This window comes from Seriola dumerili, unplaced genomic scaffold (assembly GCF_002260705.1).
Source record: "Seriola dumerili isolate Sdu_G_001 unplaced genomic scaffold, Sdu_1.0 BDQW01000088.1, whole genome shotgun sequence".
Taxonomy (NCBI): domain Eukaryota; kingdom Metazoa; phylum Chordata; class Actinopteri; order Carangiformes; family Carangidae; genus Seriola; species Seriola dumerili.
In genome coordinates, this window is record NW_019174343.1 from 9476473 (window position 1) to 9494758 (window position 18286).

At 42.2% G+C, this 18286-nt stretch overlaps 1 protein-coding gene across 1 annotated transcript in view; it reads left to right on the forward strand.

Moving 5' to 3' along the window:
* magi1 (membrane associated guanylate kinase, WW and PDZ domain containing 1) overlaps positions 1 to 18286 on the forward strand; it is a 138681-nt gene that overhangs the window by 80311 nt on the left and 40084 nt on the right. The window contains exons 3-7 of the mRNA XM_022745048.1: positions 6088 to 6207; positions 9269 to 9511; positions 13576 to 13801; positions 14660 to 14742; positions 15736 to 15771. Of these exons, the coding sequence (XP_022600769.1) occupies positions 6088 to 6207; positions 9269 to 9511; positions 13576 to 13801; positions 14660 to 14742; positions 15736 to 15771 (708 nt within the window). The remainder of the gene's footprint in view (positions 1 to 6087; positions 6208 to 9268; positions 9512 to 13575; positions 13802 to 14659; positions 14743 to 15735; positions 15772 to 18286) is intronic.

Here is an 18286-nt window from a genome sequence, read left to right on the forward strand (position 1 = left end):
ACAAAAGAACATTTTTTTTCCACTTTCGCTGCCATATTGTGGCTTCAAACGAGGACTTCCACAAATGGAGCCGAAATAATGAGAACAGAAGCGGTGAAATCAAATATTTCTTTGTGTACATCTCTGTTGAAACCGTCAGCCTCTCTGTTTTTGCTGATTGCATCACTGTCTCCATTTAGTCACACAAACCTTAAGTATTTCTCTCCCAGTGATACTGGCTGGAACAGATTAGATCTGCATAAGAAAAATGAGGATGCATCAGTGTGGAACGAGGCCATGGTGCACAGAGAGATATTTAAAAAGCCATAGGACAGTTCAAAACAACATATATCCAGCCAAGTAAAACAACAAGGGTTTTGATTTTGGGGGGGGGGGGGGGGGGTCCTACCTGATGGTAGAGTAATGGATAAATAGTGGAAAGCTTCGTAGATGCTGAATTTCCTGAATGGAGAGAAGAGAGGTGCGAGTGATATTTTCTGTTGTCCTCTTTTCTTTATGTGCTGGAGTGACTTGAGGACTTGAGCCCCCCTTACTTGATACTGAGGAAATGACTCGGTACATTTTATATGGTGTTGAATGTTGACAGGATTTTGGTTGGAGGAGTTTTGCCTCAGTTGCTGCAGGAAGTGGAGCAGCTGAGCTTTTTTTAGCCAGGGAGGATGCTTTGTAAGACCTTCAGTACGGTTCACACTCAGATAATTGATATTCCTTTCTCATTCAACAGTAGAGGGGCAGCCATCCAATAGGGTGTGGTCAGGATTAGCCTTGTTGAAGTCCATTGTCATCTTTTTTTTGTTTTAATAACCTTGAGAGAAAAGTCTCGGTATGTGTCCATTCCCTGCCCCTATTCCACTGCTGATAAAGCCAGTCGCAGCATAAATAGTGATGGGCTCTGCTCAGTTTGAGAGAACTGGAGGTGTTGTTGCTCAACCTGACTACTCTGTGGATTTTCAAGCTAAAGTTAAAAGTCTTATTGGACTGTTGAGACCTATCTGGGAAAGCTTCCAGGCAATGACAGTATTAAAAGATGAGCTTAAGTCACAGAATAACATCCTGGTGTCCTTTATTGTTCAGATGTTTAAAGATGGTGTCAAAGATTAAGGGTTGTTCATGGACCAGTCAGATTACTGCCATGATAATTTCTCTAAATTGGGCAATTTTAGCCTGAAAGGAGTATAACTGAAAGCACCATGTTTTGATGTTTGATAGGCCTTCAAACTAAACTTCCGGGTTGATTTTTTTTTTTTTTACACGTAGCCTTTAGCAAAACACTCACAACAATGTAGTGTCTTGAGTTGCTTTGCCATAGAGCTATGGTCAGTGTGAAAGTGCCATTAGGTATCTGTTTTGGACGTGTTAATGCTTAAATATCTCTGTATCGGAACAAAGAACGAGGAACATTTAGAGAACAAAGAAAGGGCAGTAACTGCTGCTTAATGGTGAATTTGAACAATAAACAATATCAGGACAGCTACACTCACAGACAATAGGGAGAAACAGTGGTAACATGGTCTGCATGGTCCTTTTGTGGTATGGCCTTAATGTGGTTGTTGTTATTGCAGCTCTAACTGCACTGAGGCTACTCAAGGCTGAGTAAGTGTAGATACACAGCAGAGGTGTTGAACTCTTAAGTTGCTCTCCTCATTGCAGGGGTCTAATGTGGACACTGTTGGTGGTTCACAGCACAGACAGGACAGTGCTCCCACTGTCGCTGTTACAGTAATGAAACTGTGTCTGTGTTGGTGTAGCAGAGGAGATGTGTGCATAAAGCCCCATTAAGTGATTACCCTTCGCCTACAGCTCCTGTTTAGCCCCAGACCATGCCATTAGGTGGCCATGCACCTCCTCCCCATTGTCACGAAACAAGTGTGTGTGTGTGTGTGTGTGTGTGTGTGTGTGTGTGTGTGTGTGTGTGTGTGTGTGTGTGTGTGTGTGTGTGTGTGTGTGTGTGTGTGTGTGTGTGTGTGTGTGTGTGTGTGCACTTGTACGTGTGAGCTGGCTGATAGGAGGGTGGAACAGCTGCTGATTGTAACAAGGTGTTTCCTACCCGACCCTTTTGTACCATTAGAGGCTGTTACAAGTGTATGTGCATGCCAAACACACAGACACACACAGAGGAGTCATAACACTCCTGCGTGAGTGTTGGCATCTGAGTCAACCCCACTGCTGGACCGCCCGAGGGAAAAGGTGGCTTAGCACTGCGCCTTGTGTCTGTGTGTGAAGGGACAGATGAGAGGATCGATGGAGAGAGAGGGGGACAGGACCAAAGGTTATGTCAAACTCTATCTGCTCTAAATTTTCGGCTGCTGACTCACAGCATTTCAAATCTTGAGTGGTCAAATATTCCAAATTAGTATGCTATAGACATGGCCGTTTCATGAAATGTTATCTTGAGTTCAGCAGCAGAGTTATGCACTCTGTCTGTTGCCCCTCTGTGGAGACTCAAATAATATTGCTAGTTAACATTTGCAACTACACTGACAGTAAACATAAGCTTTGAATATTTTACAGTGGACACAATAACTGAGACACCTGCACATTATATTGTGGTCTAATCTAAAATAAAGCCCTCCAACAAATACTGCCTTTAATGTTCGCTTCTTGTTGAAGTTTTGCTGCTTTTAGTAAGATATTGTCAATGATTTCATGAAGGGACTGCTGGGAAATGTTGTGTAATTGAAAAAGAAGCAAAGGCTTTCGCTCTCTATGATTGTGAGACGGCTGATTTGCCTGTAACTGCTCCCAAGGCCTTGATCTCAAGTTAGCCACTTTGTGACTGACAAGTCATTGAAGCTCAATGTGTTGAAGTTTTCGACTTTGTTTTCAGTTTGGTCAGACTTTTAATCATAATGTAGTCTGTCCTCAGAAAACACAGGCAAACTTGAGGGAAACTCTGGGATAATGTGACGTAAAGGGAAGTGACTTTAATTATGAATCAGGCAGTGTTCTGTGTCGTTCAGGAATAGTTTACTGTGGTTGACTATCATCCAAAAATGTTGGTTGTTGATGGTTTCCAAGCCACACCATTACAAACACAATTCATTCAGTAATAAGTCTGTATTTAATAAGCATCGCCGTCGGAAGCCCCGCCCTGCAAGAAATCTGTGTAAACTAGCTTATTGAAAAGAAGCCAGTGTCAGGATCATTGCACACCATGTAAATGGTGTTTGTATTTGTCTCTCTCTTTCACGTCTTTCCGCTTCTTTTTTTTTCTCCCACTCTCATTTTTCTTCTTCATGTATCATTTATGGACCAGGCCTTTGAGCCACACCTAGGTGCTACCTCATATTTCTGTCGTGGAATTGAAGAGGGAGTTGTGAAGCCAAACGTGACAGTGTAGAGGACTGTGTCATCACCGGAGGACAAACTTCCTCTTGTGGCTTCCCCACATCTCTCTCTATTTCCGAGCCTTCCTGGGTTGTCCCTAGCAACAGCTGAAACCCAGTGGCATGATGCATGAAAACGGAGAAATCACTATCATTTTTCTTTCCTGTCTCCATGTTTTTTTTTTGTTTGTTTTTCTTTTTTTTAACACACAGTCTTGGATCATTTATTGTTGCGTGTTATACAGTTAGAAGCTACAGTACATTTACTGTTTTTGTTGGCATGCATGCATGTGTTTTGATGCAGCAGCAGCGGCTCCAAGCTCACAGTGCCACAGTACGCCTGCCAATATCTCAAAGCTTGCTTCTGTGATCATCTTCTTGAAATGCTAATGATGATTTTTTTTTTTTTTTTTTTAACAACGCCCACCCACCCATCTCAGCTGGTGAAGATGTTGAAGCCGTTAAGCCACGAGTCAGCCAGCGCTAGACGAACACCCTCGCAGCAAATCTCTAAGGCTTCATTGTATATGCCAGTAGCTGGATTACGCTAACTCTTTGCCTTGGTAGTCTCACTCCCTCTCTATCTTCGTCTGCGTTTAAGAGGTCAACATCCGGAAGAGTTGTCATCTGGCTCATCCAATCCCAACTCTAGGCCGGAGTCTCTGTGTCCAGCTCTCAACCTGTCTCTCCTCCTCACTCTATTTCACAGCCTGGTCAATGGAGCTTTTGTGGGGAGGGGGTATTGAATTAATTAGGCCTATAGCGATGACAGTGTCTTACTCTTGGGTCTAAGCCAAGCCTCTGCTTTTCTATCCCTTTTGAAACACTGGTCACAATTCCACTTCCTATTTGGTTTTCTAAGAGCAGCAGTGTCTAAATGGAGCTGAATCAATGGGCACTTTTGTGTAGAAAGTGAACTGACAGTCGGCTGAACGCTCGGGCTCGTCTGAGTACTCTCCAAGGTTGACATTCTGTAAAAGATTTGGTGCCTGGGAATGAGCGAACTGATGCAGTTTGTTTGGTAGACTTCAGAAGGCATTTGACTTAAATCAATTTCCTCTTGATGCACAAGTGTTTGGAAGTTTGTGGGGACTAAATAATGAATTTCTAGTGATGCAAAAGAAGATTTCCCACCTCTGTTTGTCTCTGTACAGTAATCTATAATAGGTTTGGACCGATATTTGATGATATTAAATATCTCAATATTTGCTTATTTGCTTGCACATGTTAAAGAAAACCCGCTGTTTGGTGGCAGCAGTGGTTATTATAACTTCATGCTACATCCACACAAGTGCATTTTAGTTTTAAAACTTTTCTCTTTTGCTACGTTTACACTTCGCGTCCACATACAGACTTTTGGAAATGCTGCTGACCCCATTTTAGTTTGAAAACTCCAGGGTTGCATTGTAGTCCGTTCTGGCAGAAACTGAGACCTTCGGAAACGATGACATAGACACTCACGGTCACTCCCTGATTGGGTCATTTGCTGTTGCTGTTCCTTGTTTGTAGTATTTTCTGTAACTACCTTACTACAGAGTAGACTGTCTTCTTCCTGTTTACACTGACACGTGCCTGCCAAGTGGACGTGAATGGTCATGTGATATGCGTTTTCAGGTGTGTTAGTATGGACGGAGATCATTTCTGATACAGAGCTAAAACGGTCATCTGGACATGAAGTTTGTGGATGTAGCAACATGCACATCTCCCTGCATGTAATGTATGCTTGCGCGAGTGTAATGTATGCTTACTTTAGTGAGGATCCTCACATCTGTGATTTATCACCAGTGTCACTGAACGTGGCTGCAGTGTGAGCCTCTCCCCATATCCCTGCACATCTATTTTTACCAGCTTATTGCTTACCAACTGACTGGAGATAGGACAGATAGATAAATAGATACAGAAGAGGGAAGGCAAGGGATGGAAGCCAAGAAGAAGGGAAAGCCGTCTGTTGTCACTGAACAGATGTGTGTCAGCACAAGCAAGATGAGAAAGATATTCTGCAGTGGAACTGTCTAGATGCTTAAAACTGAACCATTTCTTAAGCCACTGACAGAATAGTTTTCTTTTTGTAGTAGGATGCAATAAAAACAGCAGAGAGCGAGACACCTAGCAAGAGAGCATAACCATTGCCAGACAACAGGGGAAATGTGTGAAAATGTGAGTTGGTAAGGCAAAGACTAAATCACTGAAGAGAGCAAAGACAGCAGAGTGAAGAAAATTTAAAGAAAAAAAAAAGATCAGTTTGCAGTGTTGTCATCTCACCATTGTGTCTGCTGCAAAGCTGTTTACCACTGATGCCAACTGTCAACAGCCATTAACGACAAGTGCTCCAGTCTCACCGGCTACATGCCAAACAACACACATTCACGTCCCCCCCCCCCCCCATCACACACATATGGCAGGATCCCACTGAAGTGCTACTACGATACCTCACGCTCTACCCCAGTGTGAGGGACGATCACAGCAAACAATGGATCATCTCCCTACCAGCGTCGCCTATCCGTGTGGATTGATAAACGTTCTGAGATGCTCTTGCTACCACGTTATTTTTATCTACCAATATTACATGTTATTTAGCATTGTAAATAGATCCCCTGTCTTATTTATCTTAAACCCTGGGAAAATTGTCAAATATATAACGTTACGAAGAAAAATGGCTGTAAACCAGTTTTAAGATGGTGTATCTTAACACTTACAAAAATGAAGGAAGTACAAGAAGCGGAATGAGTTTGCTAATTTCTACCTTGTCTTTGATGTCCAGGTACAACCCGTGCCCCACGTGAAGGAGAAGTCAGTGGCGTGGACTACAACTTCCTCTCAGTGGAGGACTTCCTGGAATTGGAGAAGAGTGGAACCCTGTTGGAGATAGGAACGTATGAAGGTAAAGTAAAAAAATCACCTATTAAGTTGGGTGTATTGTGGGTAACTTCTACAGATAAAAACGTGTGTGTGTTTGGGGGGGGGGGTTCATAACTAAAGTATAGCTCCTTTAAAAACATAGACACAAAGTGCTTTACATGAGGAAATTTTAGAAAATAAGGATGGACAATAGAACTCAAATTAAAAACAGATTAGAGATTATACAATGTTGGGGAGGAAATATAAGAGCAAGGGTGCTACACGCATACACACGCATAAACACGCATACACACAGACGCAGGGGAGAAAGAGTGAGCTGCTAGCCGCCATGCAGACTGGTAAAATGGATCATGTTCTTGTAAGTGTTGAGGCCTCTGTGGGAGACGCTTCGATCTATGATTGTGTTTTTCAAAACTTATTTCAAGGCTGCAGCTCACTCTTACAGGCCTGAGCGCAGTGTAGCTTTAACAGCACCTTTGCTGGGCAGGTGACAGGTCTGTTTACAGTGTTTTTGCTCTGAAAGACGTTACAGCAGGAAAAGGGGCGAAAATGAACGTGCTCAACCAGGTTTTGTGTTTACATCAATGCCGATCAGAGCCGATTAAAAAGACACATCTTCTGCAGAGTCATTTGACCTGAGTGTGAATACAGATTGAACACTTTTCCATTGCAGACCAAAGCCTGATGTTAGCAGGTTTTTTGACCAGTCGAAAAGAGGCTTAAGTGAACTCAAATTGTCAAATGGCATTTAACCTGAGGCAGGACAGTTGGGTAAGCAAGCCCCTCTGTACCTCCAGCCAGCGCTTGAACTTGCCCACCCACGGCACACGGTCAACAATCAGGCATGTCGTGTCCCTGTCCAGGCCAATCAGCCTGTTCCTGTACAGGTGCATCTGCAGGCACAACAGGAGGTAACCAAAACCCCGGCTCTAACTTCAGCAGGCACCCAACACACTCCCACCACACTCAGTGCTTTTTTGCATCAACATTCATCAGTCATGCAGAAAAAAATCTATTGCACTCATCTCTCAGCAGATGATCCCCTCGATACATGAGAAGACATGTTGTATGTTTCCTCAATGGAAAAAAAAGTCTAGTTCTGCTTCTCTTTGTGCTATTGCTTTTGCCCTCATCATCAATGTAGGTCAGATCGCCCAGTGCAACATGTTTACCTCCTTTCTTAGGGGGTTGTTGAAAGTAGCTCTCTAACATATTGGAAACACTAGTTGAAGTAGTCAAGAAGAGTTGAAGAACGGCAAAAAGAAAATTTGCTTGAAAGTTGAAAAAGCTGATGAGATAATCTTTGGATTTTTCTTTCATGTAAACAATATCACAAAGGTAAATTCAGGAAAAAAATTGATGTTGTGGACGTCGGACATATTGAGGGACCGGGGAATCGTGTGTAGCCTCTGTTAGTGTCTGGTTGATATATTTTGTATGGGTCACACTGACACACATACACACATATACTAATTAGTCTAATTGTTCGTCTTCTGATCCAGTCACTGTCCACTCTTCCCATTACAGTTAATTTGGTCCTGTTTGATTTTTATGGAACTGCATCCATTGACATCATGTGTGTAAATGTAAATCAGCTCCTGACTCTTGCTAAGACAGTCCCCAGCTCTAGACAACAAAACCAACAAGTTCATGTCAGTGATCCTGTCATGAACTATGTGTCACATACAGTACACAACACTTCCACTTCGCTGATGAACTGAAGTCATTAGTGACACACTGGAACGACTGTAAACAACAACAACACTCCCTATAGCTCCTCCATTCATTCAGATAATGTTTAATTAAGTGTCTGCTCTGTCCACTCGGCTCGTTCAATGTTCCATTACGATGGATTTCCCTCCGATAGCCAGGAGATGCAAACAAAGCCAATGGACTTCTGACCAGCAACTAGCTTACTCACTTCCACTGATGACAGTATGCAGGAAATCAGGAGGCAAAGCTAAAGGCTTCTGCTTGCTTCAAACAAGCTCATTTTTTTCCGACAACATCAGGCTGCCAAGTTCCTCACAGCTGAACTTGAAGATGGGGTCAGAAGCTAGTGTAGTAAAGAGGGGTGGGATGATCTGTCTGCAAATCACAGGGAAGCTGAAACCAAAGTACCAAAGCAGGCAAAATCCCAGTTGTATTTGCCACTTTATTAGATCAGTCAAATGTGCTCACCTCACAATTCAAATATTTTGTCCGGCACAGACTATCCACCCGTCTTCAGTAGTAAAATGATGTTATGTTTGGTCCAGGAATACAATGATATGATTGTTTGTTGGCTTTTGAATGTTGGCACTTTAGGCCCATAATAAACATTTCAACTGGTTTTGACATTAAAAGAATATTTTGAAAACTGCTCGTTTCCAATTGAAATCTTTAGGTACTTTGCCAATTTATCCTTCAATTGTAGTTTTGCCACTTGGAGGAAAACATTGTTTTTCCATTGCCTTTATATTTTGGATGCTTATGGCATTCGGTCTCATTAAGATGTTGGCTTTATATTCTAGTTCTCTGATGGTACAGTCTCTTCAGGTTTGCCTCATCTTACTTTGGATGAAAATGAAAAAAAAATAAGCATGTTTTTTTCTCTCCCCCCTTTGAAATTGTTGGCTTGGAGAATAATTTGGCAGCTTCAGACAATTTTATGAACTAATGGGATGGAAACTGCTACTGTCCTTGTTTACCTAAATGCAAAGATTCCGTGGTGTATGGAGCCCAGTGTATCGACTTTGACTCACAAAACAGATAACTTAATTGAATTATAGTAGTGGGAAGTGATGTGAAACTTCATTGGGATAAGACATCCATTAGTTTTTGATAAGTTAAAACAAAGTGTTCAAACTGGTTGTAAACTTTATTTGGAAAAAAAAACTAGTTTACTGAAGAGATTCACACTTTCCCAGAAACAAATCCAGCCTTTCTATTTGCATACAAAGGCTATGACTACACCCCCTCCATCACACACACATAACCCTTTTGACCCCTCCTCTCTTGTCCTCCTGCTAAAATGCCCTTCTTTTCTATGTCTTTTTTTTTTTAATCCCCCCCCCCTCCCTGACTTCTTCTTCGTTGCCTAGGTAACTATTATGGGACGCCCAAGCCGCCGGTGCAGCCCCCCGGTGGGAAAGTGATTAGCAGTAGCGGTAGCGGCGGTGATGCCCCACTGCCAGACGGGCTCAGCAGTAGCCTGCCGGGCTCGCAGCACTCCACTCCCCGACGCACCAAGTCCTACAATGACATGCACAATGCTGGAATAGTGCCTGGAGAGCAGCAGCAGGAGGACGACGAGGACCTCCCTGACATGAACAGTAGCTTTACAGGTACGTGCAGAGCGCAGGAGGTCAGACAGGCGGAGTATGTGGATGGATCACAGTCATGATGCATGTCTTGTCACAGGTTTTGGTTGATGCTAAAGTCACAAGCTGCTGCGAGAGCACAATGTAGATATGGTGAGACTTGACCGATGGCTGTATGGAAATTCTCCTTTTTATGTGGTTGGAAGTCACTTTTCACAGATAGTTTCTCCAAATGCCAGACAAAAGCCTTGAAAACGAGGATGTCGGCTGTGAAACAAAGTCACCAGTTCAGTGGTTTAAAGTCATTATAGAAGAAAGCAAAATCTTTATTTGTAGGCACAGGTGAGTTTGTTCTCTCAGAAATCTGAAATCCTGAAGAGACAAACTTTTAAATGCATCTCTGGTGAAATGACCCTTGTGTTTTTTTCTGTTTCAAATGTTTAAAAAGATGAATGAGACCGTGTGAACGCCTCACGCTGAAATAGAGCTTAGATGATCACAGGGGGACAACTCCAGAAACAATAAATGGCAATTAATCAATCAACTGAGAGATAATTTAGATCATTCATTTATTGTTTGTTTCATTTATTGAAAAAGAATTCTAAATATTTGATGATTACAGCTTTTCATGAATACAGGCTTGGCTGTCTCCACTCTCTTTTTGTATATTAAAGAGGCTGCTTTACACAATGTGTTCAGATAACTTTTATTGAGGGGAGCTACAGTACTCAGCCTGTGACAACATAATGTCTTTGGTGGCTGCTCTTTCAAGTCTCAATAAAAAGAAACCCTGATGATGTCATCAGGCTCTAATGAAATCCACTATCCTGTTATATTATGTGAAGTGTTTTGGGGTCTTATATCATGGATGTGTATCTCTCAAGTCCCCTAACCTAATATAGATGCAATATTAAATAGCTGGAATATCCCTTTATGCAAATACAATTTGGGCACAGATAATTGGTATGGTAAAATAAACAACTTGAACCTATCACGTAGGTCCATTCTGTCTTGTGATTTTTAGATTAAATGAACAATTAATTCATGTTAATTAATGTTGGTGTGAATACATCCAAAACCCTCTGAAGTTTAATATGTTCTAGGATTGAAGCACTGTACTGGTTTCACGGTATATTGCTGCAACTGGTGCCACACACACACACATGCAGTGGAGAAAATGTCAGCGAGAAGCAAGAGTGATATGACCAACCTCCGTCCCCCGAAAAAGAAACTCATTGATTGGATTGCTATAAGTAGCAGCCAAAGGAGGAAATATCAAACATGGTTGCCCATCTTGGTGCTGCGTTGTTTGTTCGTTAGATAACCTCTGACTCACAAACAGACACGCACTGACCCCGATCTGACCACATGAAGAAAGACACAAACTTTCCCGGCTCAGGGCAGTGTGTGTGAGAGTGAAAGGTACAGCCAGATCTGGCTCCACTGTCATACACCTACAGTAAATTGGTAACTATTTTTATAATCGTTTAGATCACTTGTGACGGCTGGTGATGCATTTATTACTATTTTCTGATTTTTATAAACCAAGCAATCAGTCGGTTAATGGGGAAAATAATCAGCAGATATATCCCTAATGAAAATAATCATTAGCTGCAGTTGAATACAAAATAGTTTAAAAGAGCTTCAACCAACTACAAATGTAAAATCCTTCTTATACCTTAATGAATAATAATCTAATGATATAATATATAATAATATCACAGTCACAAGAGACATTTTACTGCATTGAGTACTTTTGCTTTTAATACTTTCAAGCATATTTTCATGATAATACTTCCATACATACTTTTCTTTAACATTTTCAGTGCAGGACTTTTACGTAAAACAAAATGCTTTGACAGCGTGGTATTAGTGCTTTAACTTAAGAAAGGATGTGAATACTTCCTCCACCACTGGTGCAAAATACTGTGGCAGTTATCATATCGGTTATCATACCATGAAAATCTCATACTGTTGCAACCCTAATATGAACTGATCACTCACACATTATTATCTGCAGTCTGTTCATAAGCTGCGGCATAAACCCTCTGCACTCTCCTCTTCTCTGGATGTCTGTTTGAGCTCAGATGTGCATTTTGTTTGTTAAGCAGTTTCACACTGTGAGTGGGGAAGCAAAATTCAATAACAAATGGTCACTCAAGACGCATTTGAAACACATTCTGAAGCCTGGTGTAAAAAAAAAAAAAAACCTGTCTCAAATGGATTTAGACAATTTTCATTTATTAGGATACAAAATACTAGACCGGAACAGGCCCCAAGGCTGGCGGCATACTCCAAACTAAATTAAATTTGGCATCCTCACATAGGCAGCATCCCAGCCGAAGTGCCACATTTGGCATTGATAAACACTGTGTAGAGGCTAGCTAGCTTCATGTGTCCACAGTTTAACTCATCAACAGCTGTCATGTGACTGGCTGCACACCACCTATTGTTAGTTTACTGTCTCTTTCATATACTAGCAGGATCACGACTCGCATGCTCCTGCCGCTGGTGTGGTTGACACCTTTAAAACAAACAGACCTGAAGTCAGCGAGTACACAGCCAGCTGCTTGCAGAGAACTAGGCTGTGTTTTATTTAGCTTGGAGTATAACACAGGAATGCGATCCTAGTTTCTGCAGTTCTGTTTGGAAGGAAAGAAAAGGAGAATGTGAGTGGCGATGGATGAAGTGGGAGGGGATGGAAGCGGAGACAAGGTAGCAGGAAATTAAAGAGAAAGGGGGAGTTCCTGGGAGTGGGTAAAGTAGCCAAGTCTGAAAAGGATTGGACAGAGACGGAGAAGCAAGGGAGGTTTGTATTTTGTGAAGGAGGATAAGCTCAGAAAATGAAAAAGTAGGAGAAAGAGCACAAAGGATGAGGGAAGAGGAAGAGAGAGAGAGAGAGAGAGAGAGCACTTTGGTGTGGTGAGGGGCTGCAGAATACAAGAGCTTCTTTGATTGGTGAGTAAGTGGTCTCTGAGTTTGACTACATCTGCCTGTATCCATGTGTCCAGAAATGTAAAATAGTGCCATCTGGCTGCAAGCAGCACAACCTCCATGTCTGAAATTGTTTTTAATGATGATGTATGAATAGTATTTGGTTGGTTATTTGTGTTTGTGAATTAGAGGAAGATTTAATTTTATTCATTTCAAATGTTTGGAAATATGATGCTGATATCAGTGCTGTCTTCTTTAAAGGGGCTCTGTTAGTGATGATTTTAGACTGAAATGACTTACTTACTGCTGTCATTTTTCCTCACATTTCCTCTTGCGTGCTAGTAGGTCAGTAGGTATTGTAAGGAGGCTGACTCAGCCCTGAAGCTGTCTCTGCCATGTGTTTTTAGAAGGTGGGACCAAAAGTTGTTTATTTGCTGTCTGTGATTGTGAGAGCTGTGAAGGTGCCAGTCAACGGTGGGTGTGAAAATGAGATAACAGGAAGCTAGCTGATAGCACCTCAGAAGCCATGGTTCTAGGTGTGAACTGCCCACTCGGCAGCCTTAACTGAAGTAAACGTCTCTGTAGCTGTGAGAAGTAGTGGAGGACAAATGAATATACTCTACAGTAGTGTAACTGTGATTTTGGTCAAAAACTACATGTAAAGGTTTCTGAGTCCTTGGACTTTGGCAAGATGAGTCTTTCTAAAACCTCTTAAACTACTCTATGGAAGTGTTCACACGACACAAGTAAGAAAGATTTCTCATTGATGTGAACATTTTAGTACACTGGAATACAATAAAAGCAAAATTGAAATTCTTGATCCCTTTCACCTCCCATTTTACCTCGCTCTCATAATTGTTTTCCTTCATGTAACACAGTCTGTCATGTGAGCAACATGGCTGAAATCTGTCCTGTGTCTAGTGGCACTAAGTCTCTTACATTGGAAATCCACAAATTAGCCATGGAGCCGTTTCAGCAGTGGAATCCTTTGTTTCTGTGGAAGCCGTTTTTAGTCGACATCTTTGTTTACCTGTGTATCGAGGCACCTTTTGTGAAACTGTAGTCACAGCTACTTTTTGTCCCTGAAAGTGTCTCCAGCTTCCTCTTAGCAAAATATTCTTAGCACCAGGACATGTTTGTTTTTGATCCCCCAGGAGACTCTAGCGAATTAGACGAGATTCATCACTCGGTGCGACCCTTCGCCCCCCACCAGAGTGACCCGTCCTACGCTGGGACGACCCCCTCACCACCGGCCACCACGGAGAGCACACAGCAGACACACTCTCACCTGAGCCATCCTCCCCCGGAGGACCCGCTGGGACCTCTGCCTGACAACTGGGAGATGGCCTACACCGAGAACGGAGAGGTCTACTTTATAGAGTAAGTAACTCAAGGTACTCTATATACACGTGAGATAGAAAGTCTGTGTTAGGTTCAAAAGAGGTGTTATTTTACAAAAGTTTTTGCATGCATATGTACATATATATACATCTGTATATATAGTTTAACTCCCATTGTAAATAAAAAGAAAAAGGACGTCAGGAAGTCTTGTAATCAAACATCACGTACAGAAACAAAGCATATTTTCACAGGCTTTTGTAGTTGCAGGTCCATGTGTCTACATGATATGATATATATGTTGTTGTGGAGACTCACCGAAGGACATGAAGGAATCTTTTTCACAAACAATAACATGTAGTACAGAGTGACTTTCATGCAGCTACTATCTCAGGCATATACGTGAGCTTGAACAAAGATTATTAAGATAATTTATTCTTAAAGATATAAAGTTGGGGAGAAATGAACCGTTTAGAGTGACCTAGTTACATTGAGCAGTGATGAAATTTTACTCACGGTTATTTTTATTCAATAGACGTAGATTCTAATTGATTAAAATACTGAGTATGACAAATTAACTTTGTAATATGTGCCATCGCCTTCATGAGATGCTGTTCTTCATTTATGAAGACTCTTAAAGGATAGTTTAGGTTCAGTGATTTGTAACAGACTCGATTCCTATTCCTCTAAAAGAATCCCTCTATAGTTCTCTACGTTTTCTTGTGGCTGTTAAGTTTTTACAAAGGCACTGATTTTCAGCCCTGTTTTTATTCTACTTTATTTGTTATTTAGTCAGGATCTTAGAAATCCTTCTTTCTACATGCCAGATGTGAGGAGGGTTTTATTTCCCCCACTTTTGCTGTACCGCCAGGTAATTTTATGCTTGTATGTTCTGTTTAGCCACAATACAAAAACGACCTCCTGGATAGACCCTCGGTGCCTGGACAAGCCTCAGAAACCCCTGGAAGAATGTGAAGACGATGGTACGTCCACATGAGAGCATGTTTACCATGCGATTATGTTTGTCTCTGTGAAATGCATATAATTTGGTGCTTTGTTTGCCAGTCAATGAGGTTTTTCTATTTCTCCAAGGTTTTCCAAGCCTGTCTCTTCATTTTAAAAAGACTCGTCAAGACGAATGCCTTGGCAAAAGTATATTGGTAGCTAATCAATTCTATCGTTAGCTTTCAACTCTACCCTTGTATGTAGTGCTTCAGTTGCATTACATACTAGTGACCCAGCTGAGTTTTGACTGAAAAGATGGGCAGGTAAACACCAAATACCTTCTGTCATCACTAGTTTCACAAAGTTGTGATTCATAAATGCTCATGCCAGAGCAGTGGTTCCTCCAGCAGCCCTTAGGTGTCAGTGTTGGGTCACAGAAAAAAGGTGAGCAGTCAGTGGGTGGCACTGCTCTGCTATACTCCTTCTTGCAGCTGCTTGTCAGAGCAACATGTCCCACAGCTCTGAGGAATTGACTGCATCACTAGCATCATGTAGCTCTAACAAGTAATGTCCTCTCTGTCCTACACTGAGGCGTCCTGCCTGCTTGTTCAACCCTGAATGCTTCCATACTGACACACAAGGGCATGCATACTGTATTTATTATGAGGTGATGAGGCATGTGGTTTGTACAATTATATGTAGACACATGCATAATTAAAGTTGATAAACGGTGTCATTGCTAGCTGACGTCTCCATCATTCAGGTTGGATAAAATGCTTCAGCAGCTCTACTCCATTCTTGCTTCAAACCACACACAGAGGTCCAGTCATTTGGTAGAAACGTGCCTTGTAATTTCTGTAACCATGGATTGTCTCATGAAGCTGAGCAGCTGGCTCTGATGAACTCTCGCCACCCAGTGGCCATATGTTGTTATTGCTTTTAAGTGACTCACTGTTGTGCACCTTTCTTCCCTCTTCTCTTTCCCTTCCACAACAATCCTGTGGCGCTGTGATGTCCATCCCGCTGAGCAGAAGGGGTACACACAGAGGAGCTGGACAATGACCTAGGTAGGCACTTTATCTTTTACTCCACCCTTTTTGATAAACGTCTGTCAACCCAACATTCACCATGTCATCCCACCGCCTGCTTCACTTTAGTCTTTCATAGCCAGACCTGTCTCCACTTTGCCGAAGATGCTTTGGTGGAACATTTGCACATGGGAAAGCAAGCACTGCCTTTAAAAAGCCACAAAAACAGCAAGGACGTATGTCGACTGTGCATTTGCATGATCCAAATCTTCATCAAAACTTTTCAGCGTGTAAGTTGACAGCTTGACGGTTTCCTGTAGCGCAAGGGATTTTGAAAACAGTAACAGGCAGGGGAAGCGAAAAGGGAAAAGAATGCCACCTGGAATAAGCGGCCCCAATGTCAGACTCATGCCCACAGCCTGCGTGTGGTGAGTCAGACTAGTGTCACCTTGGTTTACACACATCTAAAACACTGTTGAAATACAGATAGTTTCAGCTGAATTTAAAGAGGTTGCAATGGGTCAGTGAAGATAATGGAGTGACCACAGTTGATACTGCAAATCTACATAATCACATGCACAACACCAGCTCTGGCGGCTCATACAGTCACTGACAGTTGGTGAGAGGTGACTTTGACAATGACTCTAATCATCTCGAAATGAGACATTATGCTATCAGAGGTTTGACCTTTATCTAGCCTGCCCTCAGTATGTGGCTTTGACAAACACACACTTTATGTGATGAGAACACTGGCCTTACACACAGCTTACCCACATGCTACCAGCCAACCACACACACACACACACACACACACACACACACACACACACACCCACATCAACAAACTGTCATTTCATACATAAGAGACGATGGCTGATCGGAAGAAGATGGTTGTAATGATGATTTCCTAATGGGCGTCTGTCTGAGCCAGACAGCAACAGGCCCTTCTCTCCCCGGGGCCCATCAGCACACTAACCAGCCTATCAGACACAGCAGCATGGCCACTTGTGCACGATAAATGGTGTCTGGAGACTGTGCCGTGCACCGTTATGCACTGGTAATGAATGATGTCATTCCATCAGAGGAGATAACTGATTAATGATTGTACTAGCCCTTTATGATGAACCTGTTTTAACTTGAACTGAAAGAACATTGAAATGCAGGGATGAAAGGAATAAACAAACTACTTTTGTATTGTTCACTTAAAATATTTAAAAAAAAATTGGATTGACAGTGAATGCATATTGTTATTGTCTTGGGAGAGAATGGCACCTCTCTGAAAAGGCTTGTGTTGGCCTGATATGTAATTATTTTCAGTCTGGTGAATGGGATTTGAAAGGTTTTCATTAGCCCCCGGTTTAGGGAATTATCTCAATTTATGGCATCCTGTTTATTTATCAGAAGTGACTGCATTTTTTCATCACCGGCTAAAGCTGCATTACTCAATATTCTTTATATCAACATTGAGTCAAATGTGAAGTGGAAGGTGTCGCCCACAGAGAAATATCACTCCACTTTTAGCCTCTTTCTCAGTCTTTTCTCCAGCAGCTGACAGCTGTTTTCAGGAAACAGCGATACAAATGGAAGAAAGAAAGGCGTGAGCATCTATCTGGCTGCCACTGTTAAGTATTTTTAACGGCTGCCATGTTATAATCATCAGATCAGACGAGTCCCCTGTCCATAAGACAGCCCTCGACTGGATGAACACGCTCAATAATTATTGATCAGCAAAATCCAATACAGGTGGGCAAAGAAGCGCAATTAACTTCAGTTCTCCGAGGAGGAGCAGACTCAGGCGTTTTATGAACAGCAGCACACACATGCACAAATCCACACACACACACACACACACACACAGTCTCCCTCTGAGCACATGCTTACTCTAGAGAAATCAATCACAGCACTGTATCAAGAGAATGAGATGCAAACAGTTAAACGTGTAATTCATCACGCTTGACTTCCCCTTGAATGCACAATATGTAGTGGGCGACAGGATGGGAAGAAAACACTGTTTTATGAGCAACAGATTTCTCTTCCTTTGTCATGTGTTTCCTCACGCTGAAATGTATACCATACTGTTATGGTTACAGCACCTCTCTCGCTCTCTCTCTCTCTCTCTCTCTCTCTCTCTCTCTCTCTCTCTCTCCTCTGCTGTCTGCTCTCTCACACACACACACACACACACACACACACACACACACACACACACACACACACACACACACACACTCACTCACTCACTCACCTCACACACAGGTGCTCCTGCAGGAGCAGAGCTAGTGCAGTGTGAAATCAAGTGGGTGATTAAAATTTTGCGCAAGGCGAGGCGGGAACACATTCCATTTAACGTTCCAGTTCAAAACATCTGAATGATAATTCACCACGCCTGCTTTGTGGGTTCACCCTGTACAACAACACCAACGCTGTAACCTTGCACTGCCTTTTTTTTTTTTTTTTTTGCTGCATATGCTTTTTGTGTTAATGTGCATTTAGCAGGTGATAAAATGTGGAATGTGGAATTGCGTTGCTCACAAGCATCCAATTGCAGATTCAT